General features: G+C 49.9%; 2 protein-coding genes across 3 annotated transcripts; one reads left to right on the forward strand and one right to left on the reverse strand.

Moving 5' to 3' along the window:
• Positions 1-492: 492 nt before the first annotated feature.
• Positions 493-4,078, reverse strand: LOC309365153 (uncharacterized protein). Its single transcript, XM_081903349.1, has 3 exons — positions 3,943-4,078; positions 2,817-2,937; positions 493-1,768 (listed from the first exon to the last, which is right to left on the reverse strand). The coding sequence occupies exons 2-3, from the start codon at positions 2,920-2,922 to the stop codon at positions 756-758; spliced, it is 1,119 nt and encodes a 372-aa protein (XP_081759475.1). The 5' UTR covers positions 2,923-2,937; positions 3,943-4,078; the 3' UTR covers positions 493-755.
• Positions 4,079-5,175: 1,097 nt separating this feature from the next.
• Positions 5,176-10,478, forward strand: LOC309364449 (uncharacterized protein). 2 transcript variants are annotated; one of them, XM_081901761.1, is made up of 4 exons: positions 5,176-5,290; positions 6,130-6,991; positions 7,856-7,976; positions 8,817-10,478. In XM_081901761.1, the coding sequence occupies exons 2-4, from the start codon at positions 6,239-6,241 to the stop codon at positions 10,277-10,279; spliced, it is 2,337 nt and encodes a 778-aa protein (XP_081757887.1). In that variant the 5' UTR covers positions 5,176-5,290; positions 6,130-6,238; the 3' UTR covers positions 10,280-10,478. The 2 variants fall into 2 exon arrangements, with proteins under 2 accessions (XP_081757887.1, XP_081757888.1); XM_081901762.1 differs by lacking the exon at positions 5,176-5,290 and adding an exon at positions 5,376-5,482.
• Positions 10,479-11,272: the final 794 nt, after the last annotated feature.

Here is an 11,272-nt window from a genome sequence, read left to right on the forward strand (position 1 = left end):
AACAAAACGGATCAAGTTCACTAGTTTGTTAAATAAATTAAACTAAGCCATTTAATCAGATTTTAAATCAATGTGCACTTAATTGTTGCTGTTTAAAATTTTATTGTGTTAATCTCTTAAGGGAGTTGTGCAAACTGCTATCCTGAATAATGCTTTTGAAAGGGTATGGGGAGGGGCATTGGGCACAAGTTTATCGAAACAATGGCCCGAAAAAAATTTGGGAACCGCTGATCTGCAGTACGGATAGGGAAACCTGTGAGCTCTCAGAAGCTGTTGGGCTACAACACTCATAATTCCTGACCATCAGCCATGCTGCCAGGGGCTTAAGGGGACTTGATCCAGAGGAGAGCTCTGGGTTTCTCCAACTCTAGTGTAAAGAGCATGTGAATGACATTTGAAGCACATTCCATTTGATCCAGGAAGCCCATGGATTGTGGTACCTCGGGTTAAGAACTTAATTCATTCTGGAGGTCTGTTCTTAACCTGAAACTATTCTTAACCTGAGGTAACACTTTAGCTAATGGGGCCTCGCGCCGCCAGCATGCGATTTCTGTTCTCATCCTGAGGTAAAGTTCTTAACCCAAGGTACTGTTTCTGGGTTAGCGGAGTCTGTAACCTGAAGCGTATGTAACCTGAAGCGTCTGTAACCCGAGGTACCACTGTACAGTGTAATCTCACGTCAACCCTCTCTCTGGAGCGGCACCACAACTGGAACAGCAGTGTGTCACAACTGGCCAGAATTTCTCAGGAAATGCTCAGGCAGAACCTTCATCTGTTCCCAGGGGAGGTTCTCCACCTTTGTGGGTTATCTGATGCTTAGTCAGGATTGCGCTTCGGCTAAAGCTCTTCCCGCACTGTGAGCACTGGTACGGCTTCTCCCCCGTGTGCACTCTCAGGTGCGAGGTCAGGTGGTCGCTCCGATGGAAGCTCTTCCCGCACTCCGAGCATTTGTACATCTTCTCCTCCGTGTGGATTCTCCGGTGCAAAGTAAGGTGCGGCCTCTGGCTGAAGGACTTCCCACACTCTAAACACTGGTAAGGTTTCTCCCCGGTGTGGATCCTTCGATGCAAAGTGAGGTGCGTGCTCTGATTGAAGCATTTCCCGCACTCCTGGCACTTGTACGGTTTCTCCCCGGTGTGGATTCTCTGGTGAGAGGTAAGGTGTGTGCTCTGGCTGAAGCTCTGCCCGCACTCCTTGCACTTGTAGGGCCTTTCCCCTGTATGGATGGTGCGGTGGATGGTCAGCCGCCTGCTGTGACTGAAGCTCTTGCCGCACTCCAGGCACGTAAACGGCTTCTCTCCCGTGTGGGTTATTTTGTGGAGGATAAAATAGGTGCTCTGGCTGAAGCTCTTCCCGCACTCCAAGCACTTGTATCGTTTTTCTCCCGTGTGCATTCTCTGGTGCTGAGAGAGGTGCCCGCTCTGCCTGAAACTCTTCCCGCACTCAAAGCACTGATAGGGCCTCTTCTCGGTGTGGATTCTCTGGTGTACGTTAAGGCGTGACTTAGAACAAAACATCTTCCCGCACACAGGGCACTTGTTCCTTCTCTTTTCCTCCTGCACATCTACTTGGGCTGGGTTTTCGTGGGCCTCCCCATCTTTGCTGGCATTGGACGGACTCCCGCGCTTATCTCTGGTGGGCGTTTTCCTGCCTTGCTGCCTCGTGGCTTCATCTTGAGTACTGGTGCTGACATCCACGTCTAGATCTTCCATTTTTGTAGATGCTCCTCCTGGTTCGCCTTCGTTTTCCCTCTCCCAGCGTCCTCCTACTGGAGCAGAGAAAGAAATGAGAGCCAAGGGGAAGAGGCACCAGTTAACTGGAACATTATTTCATCAGTCCCCAAAAGAAGCAAGCAAGCATTCCCTATTGACAGATAATCTGGGCCTCGGCCCAGTAATAATAATAATAATAATAATAATAATAATAATAATAATAGTAATAATTTATTTATTATTTATACCCCGCCCATCTGGCTGAGTTTCCCCAGCCACTCTGGGCGGCTCCCAAACAAGTCTTAAAACAATACACCATTAAATATTAAAAACTTCCCTAAACAGGGCTGCCTTCAGATGTCTTTTAAAGACAAGATAGCTGCTTTATTTCCATCAAATCTGAAGGGAGGGCGTTCCACAGGGCGGGCGCCACTACCGAGAAGGCCCTCTGTCTGGTTCCCTGTAACCTCACTTCTCGCAATGAGGGAACCGCCAGAAGGCCCTCAGCGCTGGACCTCAAGTGTCCAGGCTGTATGATGGGGGTAGACAAGGGTCATCTAGTCCAGATCTCTACAATGCAGGAAACTTTTGCCCAACATGGTGCTCAGGCCAGTGACCCTTAGATTAAGACTACAATGGTACCTCCGGTTAAGAACTTAATTTGTTCTGGAGGTCCGTTATTAATCCGAAACTGTTCTTAACCTGAAGCACCACTTTAGCTAATGGGGCCTCCTGCTGCTGCCGCACCGCCGGAGAACGATTTCTGTTCTTATCCTGAAGCAAAGTCCTTAACCCGAGGTACTATTTCTGGGTAAGCGGAGTCTATAACCTGAAGCACCTGTAACCTGAAGCGTCTGTAACCCGAGGTACCACAATAGTAATAATAATAATACTTTGGGGCCTAGATGCTCCACCACTCAGCTTCTCCTCCCCAAAGGTTCTCCCCCTCATTTTCTCTCTGCTCAAGTACACATTGGAGGTTTTTAAGCACAGGCTGGATGGCCATCTGTCTCGCATGCTTTAGCTGAGATTCCTGCATTGTAGGGGGTTGGACTAGATGACCCCGGGGTCCCTTCCAGCTCTACGATTCTACGTTCACCTTACCCAGCGAATCTTGGCCATCCTCCTGCTTGACTCCCTGGGACACGAGCCTCTGTGCACTGTCTGAAGGAGCATCCTCTGCCTTGGGGAAGGGAGCGGCCCAGTCCATCAACAGCACCGACACCTGAAACGGTTAAGGATCCCAAGAGAGATAAGAGGTGGGGCAATGGGTCAGTGCGCCTGGCTGTTAACCAGAAGGCTGTTGGTTCAAGCCCACCCCGGGATGGCTGTGGGCAGGATTCCTGCATTCCAGGGGGTTGGGCTGGATGACCTCTGAGGTCCCCTCCAACTCTACAAATCTATGAGAAACGGGCCATCTTGACCAGGGGGTGCCCTCAGCCTTGCCAAGTTCAATGAGGCAGTTTGGAACAGGTTGAAAGCCAACCCATATGCAAAAAGCACCATCTTGGCGCATGGTCCTTAAAAATGGTGTGTTTTGGGGGTTCTTCCTTTCCTAGGTTGGGAAGGGAAATGTGTATCATCGGAAGCAGGAGAACGATAGGCAGCGCCATGGATTAAGTGTCCCTGCTGCTCTTGAGCTTCACATCGCCCACCCTTCACCGGCAGGTTTCAAGGCAGCTTACAAAAAAAAGTAAGATTCATAAATTAAAAACGGCGAAAAACATTTGTTACTAATAATATTATTAGTAGTATTATTGTGGTGGTGGTTGTTTATTGCCATCCCTTCAGTAGCAGGACAGGTTACAACCATTTAAAATCCAGAATTAAAAATAATTTAAACAGATTTTGGGCACTGAAAACTGGATGGGTTCCAAAAACACACGTGTGAGGTGTCAAGAAATAAGCGCACCTTTCGCAAGTTTGCAACCCCCAACCCGCTCTCCTCAGATCTTGGGGGTGCCTGGGAATAATAATAATAATAATAATAATAATAATAATAATACAATGCAGCCCTATCGGCAACACAAAACCTTTGAGGATCTTGAAAAACAGGATAAAACCTTTTTATAACTTGAACAGAAGTAAGAACATTTTATATAAAAAGACAAGCAGGATAAACCACTGATTGCACAGCTTGCTTGCTTGCAAAATCCTGCTGTTCAGAATCCACAAACTAAGAAATCTTCTAGCCACCATCCTTTGCATATTATTCCATGAAAACCCCCACTTTTGCCTTCCTGCTTCCCCGCTTCGGCTCTCCTCTCCTAAATCCTCTTTGAGCAAACAGGCTCCGCAGGCGCTGATCTCCACCACGAAACAATTCAATGAACAGCAACACCCCTAAAAACACACACACACAACCCTCTCCCTAAAAGAGGAGGGGCAGGAAATGACTTCAGCCCCATTGCAGATCTTTCCTTCCTGCCAATTCGCTTTTCTAGGGCTGCAAACTCGCACACTTTAACCCGTAAGCCGAATTGCAACGAGGCAAACCCAGAAGCTCATTGGGAACTGTAGTTTGCCCTGCACCCAGCACCCTTACACTACAGTTCTTATGTTTCTGTTTTTTTCGGGGGGGGGAAAGAGATTTGCTTTTAATGTATGATGTTATAATGTATGAAGAGATTTGCTTTTAATGTATGATGTTATGTAGTATTTAAGGGTGCTGGACTAGGACCGGGGGAGACCTGAGTTCAAATCCCTCCTGGGCCAGGAAACTGGACTGGCAACTGCCTCTCAGCCTAGCCTACCTTGCAAGGTTGTAATGGGGATCAAATGAAGAGAGGGAGAACCACGAGACCACTTCTTAAAGAAATAAAGGTGAGAAATAAATACTATAATTAGCACATCAAACCTTTGCAATGGAGGAGCTCAAGACCTCAGTTCAAATTTCGCCTCTGTGCCCAAAGTCCACAGAGTAAGGGGTCCCAATTGCTGGAAGCCACGGGAAAGGAGGGGGCTCTTGAGGCCAGATCCTGGTTGCTGGTTTCCCACGGGCATCTAGTTGGCCACTGTGGGAATAGCATGCTGGACTCGATGGGCCATTGGCCTGACTCTGCTAACTCTCTTTTTTGTATGCGCACAGCTAGCAAGATGTTTGCCCGCGAAGCTGCTCCGTACCAGAGGTTAGCCTATTTGTTCACCAAGGCCAGTACTGCCTGCACGGGCTGGCAGCGGCTCTCTCGGGTCTCCAGCACAGAAAGGTCCTTCCCTTCGCCTTTTAAGTGGCCGATACCAAGGGGACCTTCTGCATGTCAAACATATGCTCTGCCACCGAACTACAGCCCCTAAAATGCATGCACACGTAGGTTTTTATTTGCACTGCCATGCTTCCAATTTGGCACAGGCGAGGGGTATTCAAAAATACAAAGGAAAGCCCCTCTGCGCTCTGGTTGTCACAAAGGGTTAAGCTGAGAGAGTCGGGATTTCTAGAGCGGCACTTCGGACGGAAATTGTTCTGACCATTGAAGGCCCTCCTCTTCCTTTTTTTCCCCCTTCGCGACTCTATGGTGCTTTTCTTTGCTGCAAAGTAGAGGCTGGAAAAAGAGATTTTTCAGCTCCGGGGAGGGAATCCGGTAAGTGAGAAGCGCCTTGAGGCAGGAGCAGAGAGCTGGGCTGGAATAGGAAGGTTTGCTTTAGGGATCTGCTGGATCAGACAGACCCCTCCCAGACCAGCCTCCTGCTCCCAGCCAGACCTCTCTGGGATGCTCAGAGGCAGCAAGGCAGCAGCAAACCTCTTGCTGCTCTCTGCCTCCAGCACTTTGCAGGTAAACTGCTCCTGAACATGCAGGTTCCACGGAGCTGTGATGAATTTCAGAACATCCTCTGTGGATTTCTCTATCTCCACCCCCCACCCCTTTTAAACATAAAGTCTATCAAGGACTATTCTTCATCATGGCTATGTCTTGCCTGTATTTTGCTTGATATGTCTTCAGGGACATTATGTCAGGGGTGGCCAGAAGTCAGATGGGGGGGGGGGGATTTGCAGTAGATCACTATGTGTCTCTAAGGCTCCTTGATTGCCAGATGATTAGAAACAGTAGCAACAACAGCTTCTGAATGTGAGAAAGCGCAGTGGGAAACCAGGACTGGACTCTTGAGTGAAAGGGCTGTAATCAGGGTGACGTCTGCACTATGCATTTAGCACAATGTAATTCTACTTTTAACTGTCATGGCTTCCCCCAAAGAATCCTGGGAACTGTAGTTTGTTAAGAGTGCTGAGAGGAGAGCCCCCTATTCCCCTCACAGCTACAGTTCCCAGAGGACTGAGCATGCTCAGTTTTTCACGGAATACTGACTGATGATTGGTGGGATGGAAAACATGGGGGCAGAGAATGGAATGGAGTATCCTGAACAGGAGTGTTCCACGCTCCAACTTTTTGCTGCAGATCCCACTGATTCTCTTTCCTTGCAGAGGCACCGGGCCTTATAAACAATCCTGGACCTAGCAGTTGACATCACTGAGAAACATGGGATAACGGTGTGTGAGTGACCCCTGCCAAGCCCCGGAGTTAAGCGAGGTGATGGCGTCCGAACGCAGGAATGCAGCTGTCTGGACTGTCCCCCGAGATGCTCTGCTGGAGGACACAGTGAAGACGGAGGCCCAGGAGGAGGCATCGGAGTCTGAACCAGAGGAGGCTGCAGGAACAGGCCCCTTGGCCGTCCGCTCAGAGAGCCTCAGGGAATTGTGGGAAGGGACCATAACAGAGCACATTAAGCAGGAACCCGAGGAAGGGCCTCAGGAGGAATCCTGGGGAGCTCAGTGTCAGGGGCTCCTGAAGGCTGTGCGGTCCCCGCAGTCTGAGCCAGGAAACCTGCAGCTGGCCAGCAATGGCCCAAGGGACGCGCAGGCTTCCTTTGAGGGGCGACCAGACATTGGGCGAGGCAGGGTGATCCGCCACCTGCCCGGCCCTGGAGGAGACATCCCCCCACCCGCCCACAGCATTTTGGCCCTGGATCGTGGGGAAGTGAAGAAGGAGGCTCCCAGCCAGGAGGTGGAGCGCCTGTGCTTCAGGCAGTTCCTCTACCAGGAGGCCGAGGGGCCGCGAGATCTCTGTGGGATGCTGTGGAGGCTCTGCCACCGGTGGCTGCAGCCGGAGAGGCGCACCAAGGAGCAGATCCTGGAGCTGGTGATCCTGGAGCAGTTCCTGGCCGTCCTGCCCCCGGAGATGCAGACCTGGGTCAGGGAAGGCGGGCCGGAGACTTGCGGTCAGGCAGTCGGCCTGGCGGAGGATTTCCTGGAGAGGCAGCAAGAGAACGAGCACGAAATACAACAGGTGAGAGGGCAGGAGAGCAGTCCTGGGAAGAACAAAAGGAACAGTGGCAAGGAGCCCAGAGGACTAGCCATTGGGGCAGTTTTTGCTGACTGTAAATATGCAGTGGACTGACTGTTCCTTTAGATCAGATATAGGCAAACTGGGCCCTCCAGATGTTTTGGGACTACAATTCCCATCATCCCCGACCACTGGTCCTGCTAGCTGGGGATCATGGGAGTTGTAGGCCAAAAACATCTGGAGGGCCGAGTTTGCCTATGCTTGCCCTAGATGGTTCGAAAATGGGATCTGGCCGAATCAGCAGGGGTTGGCTGTATTGGCAAAGTAGAACCTCCAGGTTCTGAGGCAGTGTACCTTAGAATGCCACTTGCTGGGGGAAGACTAAGGATGGTGGGCAGCGCTCTCTCTGCCCTAACGGACCAGCTTCCACTGCTGTGAACAGGCAGTCAGTGTTGGTTGGAGAGAAGCTATGTGGACACAGGAGTGATGGATTCCTGTGCTCCAGTCCCTGTCTTGAGATGGGCTGCCATATTCTGCCCCAGCTGGTTCAATGCATCCCCCTTCAAAGACAGCGCAGAGGACAGCCTTTGCCTGAAGAAGGTCTCCTTGAGGTTCTGGAGAGCTGCTGCCAGTCAGTGTAGGCAATACTGTGAAAGATGGGCCAATGGCCTGACCCAGTCAAAGGCAGGGAGTCTTTGGCCCTCCAGATGTTGCTGGACTCCCACTCCCCTGACCCTTGGCCATGCTGGCTGGGGGCTGATGGGAATTAGAGTCCTGTAGCGTCGGGAGAAGCTCCAGAGGTTCCCCACCCCTGAATCTCAGGCGATTTGCACCCATTTCTTTGTCTTGTTCTTTCTGCTGTTTCAGGTCCTCTGGCCCTTCAAGGAGAAAGCAGATGATTCCCCTGAGGCTGACGGGGCTCTGTCAGACTCTGGTGAGTGGCCGCTCACCAAAGTGGAGGATTCGGCTGCTGATGCCCCTTGGCTGGGTAAGGAGTCTTTGGCTGGAGGGAGTTCTCTTGCGGAGCAGGTTGTGCAAATGAGGGGCCACCACAAAAAAGGCTCTGCCCACGGATCTAGTGCACACCAATTATTATGATTATCATTATGATTTATTTCATTTCTATACAGCTTTATATTTTTAAGAAAAATCTCAAAGCAGTTTACAGAATATTAAAACATCAATAAAACAATTTGAAGAAAGTCAGATATAGAGTACGCAGCCAAAGCAACATAATTAACAGAAAACTAAAATATGATCTTAAAGATAATAAAATGAAACATTACAAAGGAGGTGAAGTACAGAATACATATTTAACACAAAGTTAACAAAATAAAAACTTAAACATTTTTTTAAAAACCATTACTAGTAAAGTAAAATATAAAATGCACATTTAAAACAGCATAATTACAAGAGAATAAAATATTATCATAAGCACGACACGGCTGTTTGGCAGGCACAAAAAGATGGGGCAAAAGAATCCAACTGTTAGGGTTTGTTGTCAGGCATAGCGATGTCCCTCTGGTCTCACCAGGAGCCTCTTTAGTAGAGCTGGTGAGTGTGGGCCCCGCCCCCTAGGCCTGGTGGAAAGGGCTTTGCAGGGAGCAGCCTTCAAGACTCACAGCCAAGTAATCTAACTGACCTTATAGATGCACTAGCAAGCAGGATCCTTGAGGCCACTCGTAGGGCTTGTGTGGGTTCCTGCAGGTGGTCCTTCAAATAACTGGGCCCCAAACCCCTTCTTTGCTGTGTAATCTGATCCAGCTATCCTTTCTTCCTGGTGAAGGGAAATCTCCCTTTGTAAGGATTCTCTGTTTTTTCCCAACAGACAATGAGAGGGCATGTTGGAAGAAGAATCTGCCAGTCAATTCTGAAGGAGCTGAACCACATTGGATGCTGCCAGGGAGATCAGAACAGACAGTTTCCCGTTATCCTTACTGGGGAGAAGCATCCGAAAACCAGCAGGAAACTCAGCCCCAGAATGAAGAAGGCAAATCCGTTCCTTTCCAGCTCCCTGCCATGCCAGTCCAGCAAAGGTTCCTCAAGGGTGAGACATGCACTGAGTGCGGAAAGTCCTTTCGCTGCAAGGCGGAGCTCACCGAACACCAGAGAATGCACTCCGGAGAGAAACCATACATCTGCTCCGACTGTGGGAAGAGCTTCTGCAGTAGGAATGTCCTGGTTGCCCATCAGAGAATCCACACTGGGGAGAACCGCTTCAGTTGCTCAGATTGCGGGAAGAACTTCAGCCAGCAGTCGCATCTTACGGCACATGAGAGAACCCACAGGCAAGAGAAGCCCTTCGTTTGCCCAGATTGTGGACAGAGCTTCAGAGGGCACAGCGGGCTTTCGGCTCATCTGAGAATCCACACGGGAGAGAGGCCCTACCATTGCCCAGACTGTGGGAAAAGCTTCCGGCAGAGATTTGACCTTAACCGACACCAGAGAATCCACACGGGCGAGAAACCACACCAGTGTCCCGATTGTCCCAAAAGCTTCAGGAACAGGTCGGCTTTTGTCGTGCACAGGAGAATCCACACCGAGGAGAAACCGTACCCGTGCTCTGGGTGTGGCAAGCGTTTCCGTCATCGCACGAACCTCCTCACGCACGAGAGGCTCCACACGGGAGAGAAGCCCTACAAGTGTACGGTGTGCGATAAGAGCTTTGTCGAAAGCTCGTCCCTCATGAAACACAAGCGAGCCCACACAGGCGAGAAGCCGTACAAGTGTGCCGAGTGTGGGAAATGCTTCTCTCAGAACGCCGGCCTGGTTCAGCACGAGAAGATCCACACGGGAGAAAAACCCTTCCAGTGCCCGGACTGTCCCAAAAGCTTCCGGGACAAGTCGGCCTTTGTCGTTCACCACAGGACGCACACAAGGGAGAAACCGTTTCAGTGCTCGATCTGCGAGAAGAGCTTCAGCCATCGCTCCAACCTTCTCAAGCACGAGAGAACCCACACTGGGGTGAAGCCATACAAGTGCCTAGAGTGTGGAAAGGGCTTCACTCAGAAGTCAAGCCTCCTCTCGCATTCAAGAAGCCATCGGCCCCGTATACCTGAAGGAGCATCTCCACTCGCGTCGTTCAGCCTGGGCATGGAGGTCCAGCTCCGTGGAGGGCCTTCAGGCGGTTCCGTCACTGTGAAAAGTGAAGCTATAGGGAACCAAGCATTGGGCCTTCTCAGTAGTGGCCCCTGCCCTGTGGAATGCCCTCCCCTCAGAGGTCAGAAAGATAAACAACTGCACGACTTTCCGGAGAAATCTGAAGGCAGCTCCGTATTGGGAAGTTTTTAATATCTGAAGTTTCATTGTATTTTTATATTCTGTTGGAGGCCGCCCAGAGTGGCTGGGGCAACCCAGTCACATGGGCGGAGTACAAATAATAAATAATGATGATGATGATGTATACATTGGCTTAGAGGGTGGGGAGTACCGTCTCCCTGGGCATCCATGGAGGAGCAAATGGCTGAACAATAAAATAAGGTCACCTGTCTGCTTTTAGAGATCTCCAGTTTCTTGGCATTTACTGCCATTATTAGTTGGCAACGAGGAATTTTAGGAAATGTGCGTGCTTTTTATCTGGTGCGAAAGGAAGGGGAGGGCGCCGGGCCACAGTCGTGTCTCATTGCAAATGGCAAGACCTTATTGCGAACGTCCTTTCCCTATCATTCAGTAATTAAATCCTGCAGGGATGAAAGAAGCACCTAAGAACATCAGGAAACCCAAAGGCCTGTTGAGTCCCAACAGCAGGTTTACCACAGCTTAGTTTAATTACTTCAAATGCCACTTTCCCGCAAGAACCTCTGTCCCAAAGCAGCTCACAATGAACATTATAGCTTTCCTTCCAGTAGCACCTTAAAGACCAACTAAGTTAGTTCTTGGTATGAGCTTTCGTATGCATGCACACTTCTTCAGATACACAGCTCACGAAAGCTCATACCAAGAACTAACTTAGTTGGTCTTTAAGGTGCTACTGGAAGGAATTTTTTTTGTTTTGACCATGGCAGACCAATACGGCTACCTATCTGTAACTGGCATTATAGCTTTGTAGAACTGAATAATTATAAAGATGCCCGACATTTAAAAACACGCCCACCCCAATTTGCCGCACCACATATCAGTAAATTCAAATGTGGCAATATCAACAGTTCGGTGAGACATGGGATAAATCCAGGATCACAATGGAATAAGGTAAAGGTAAAGGGACCCCTGACCATTAGGTCCAGTCATGGCCAACTCTGGGGTTGCGGCGCTCATCTTGCTTTATTGACCGAGGGAGCTGGCGTA

Source organism: Podarcis melisellensis (assembly GCF_964234715.1).
Source record: "Podarcis melisellensis genome assembly, chromosome: 2".
NCBI classification, from domain to species: Eukaryota; Metazoa; Chordata; class Lepidosauria; order Squamata; family Lacertidae; genus Podarcis; species Podarcis melisellensis.

What these genes read in the sequence shown, in the direction of transcription:
- LOC309365153 (XM_081903349.1), bottom strand. Translation starts at nt 2,922, where the DNA reads ATGGACTGGGCCGCTCCCTTCCCCAAGGCAGAGGATGCTCCTTCAGAC. An exon ending in GGATGGCCAAGATTCGCTGG is followed by an intron (nt 1,769 to 2,816) that starts GTAAGGTGAACG and finishes TCTCTGCTCCAG; the next exon opens with TAGGAGGACGCTGGGAGAGG.
- LOC309364449 (XM_081901761.1), top strand. Translation starts at nt 6,239, where the DNA reads ATGGCGTCCGAACGCAGGAATGCAGCTGTCTGGACTGTCCCCCGAGAT. An exon ending in ACGAGCACGAAATACAACAG is followed by an intron (nt 6,992 to 7,855) that starts GTGAGAGGGCAG and finishes CTGCTGTTTCAG; the next exon opens with GTCCTCTGGCCCTTCAAGGA. An exon ending in TGCTGATGCCCCTTGGCTGG is followed by an intron (nt 7,977 to 8,816) that starts GTAAGGAGTCTT and finishes TTTTCCCAACAG; the next exon opens with ACAATGAGAGGGCATGTTGG.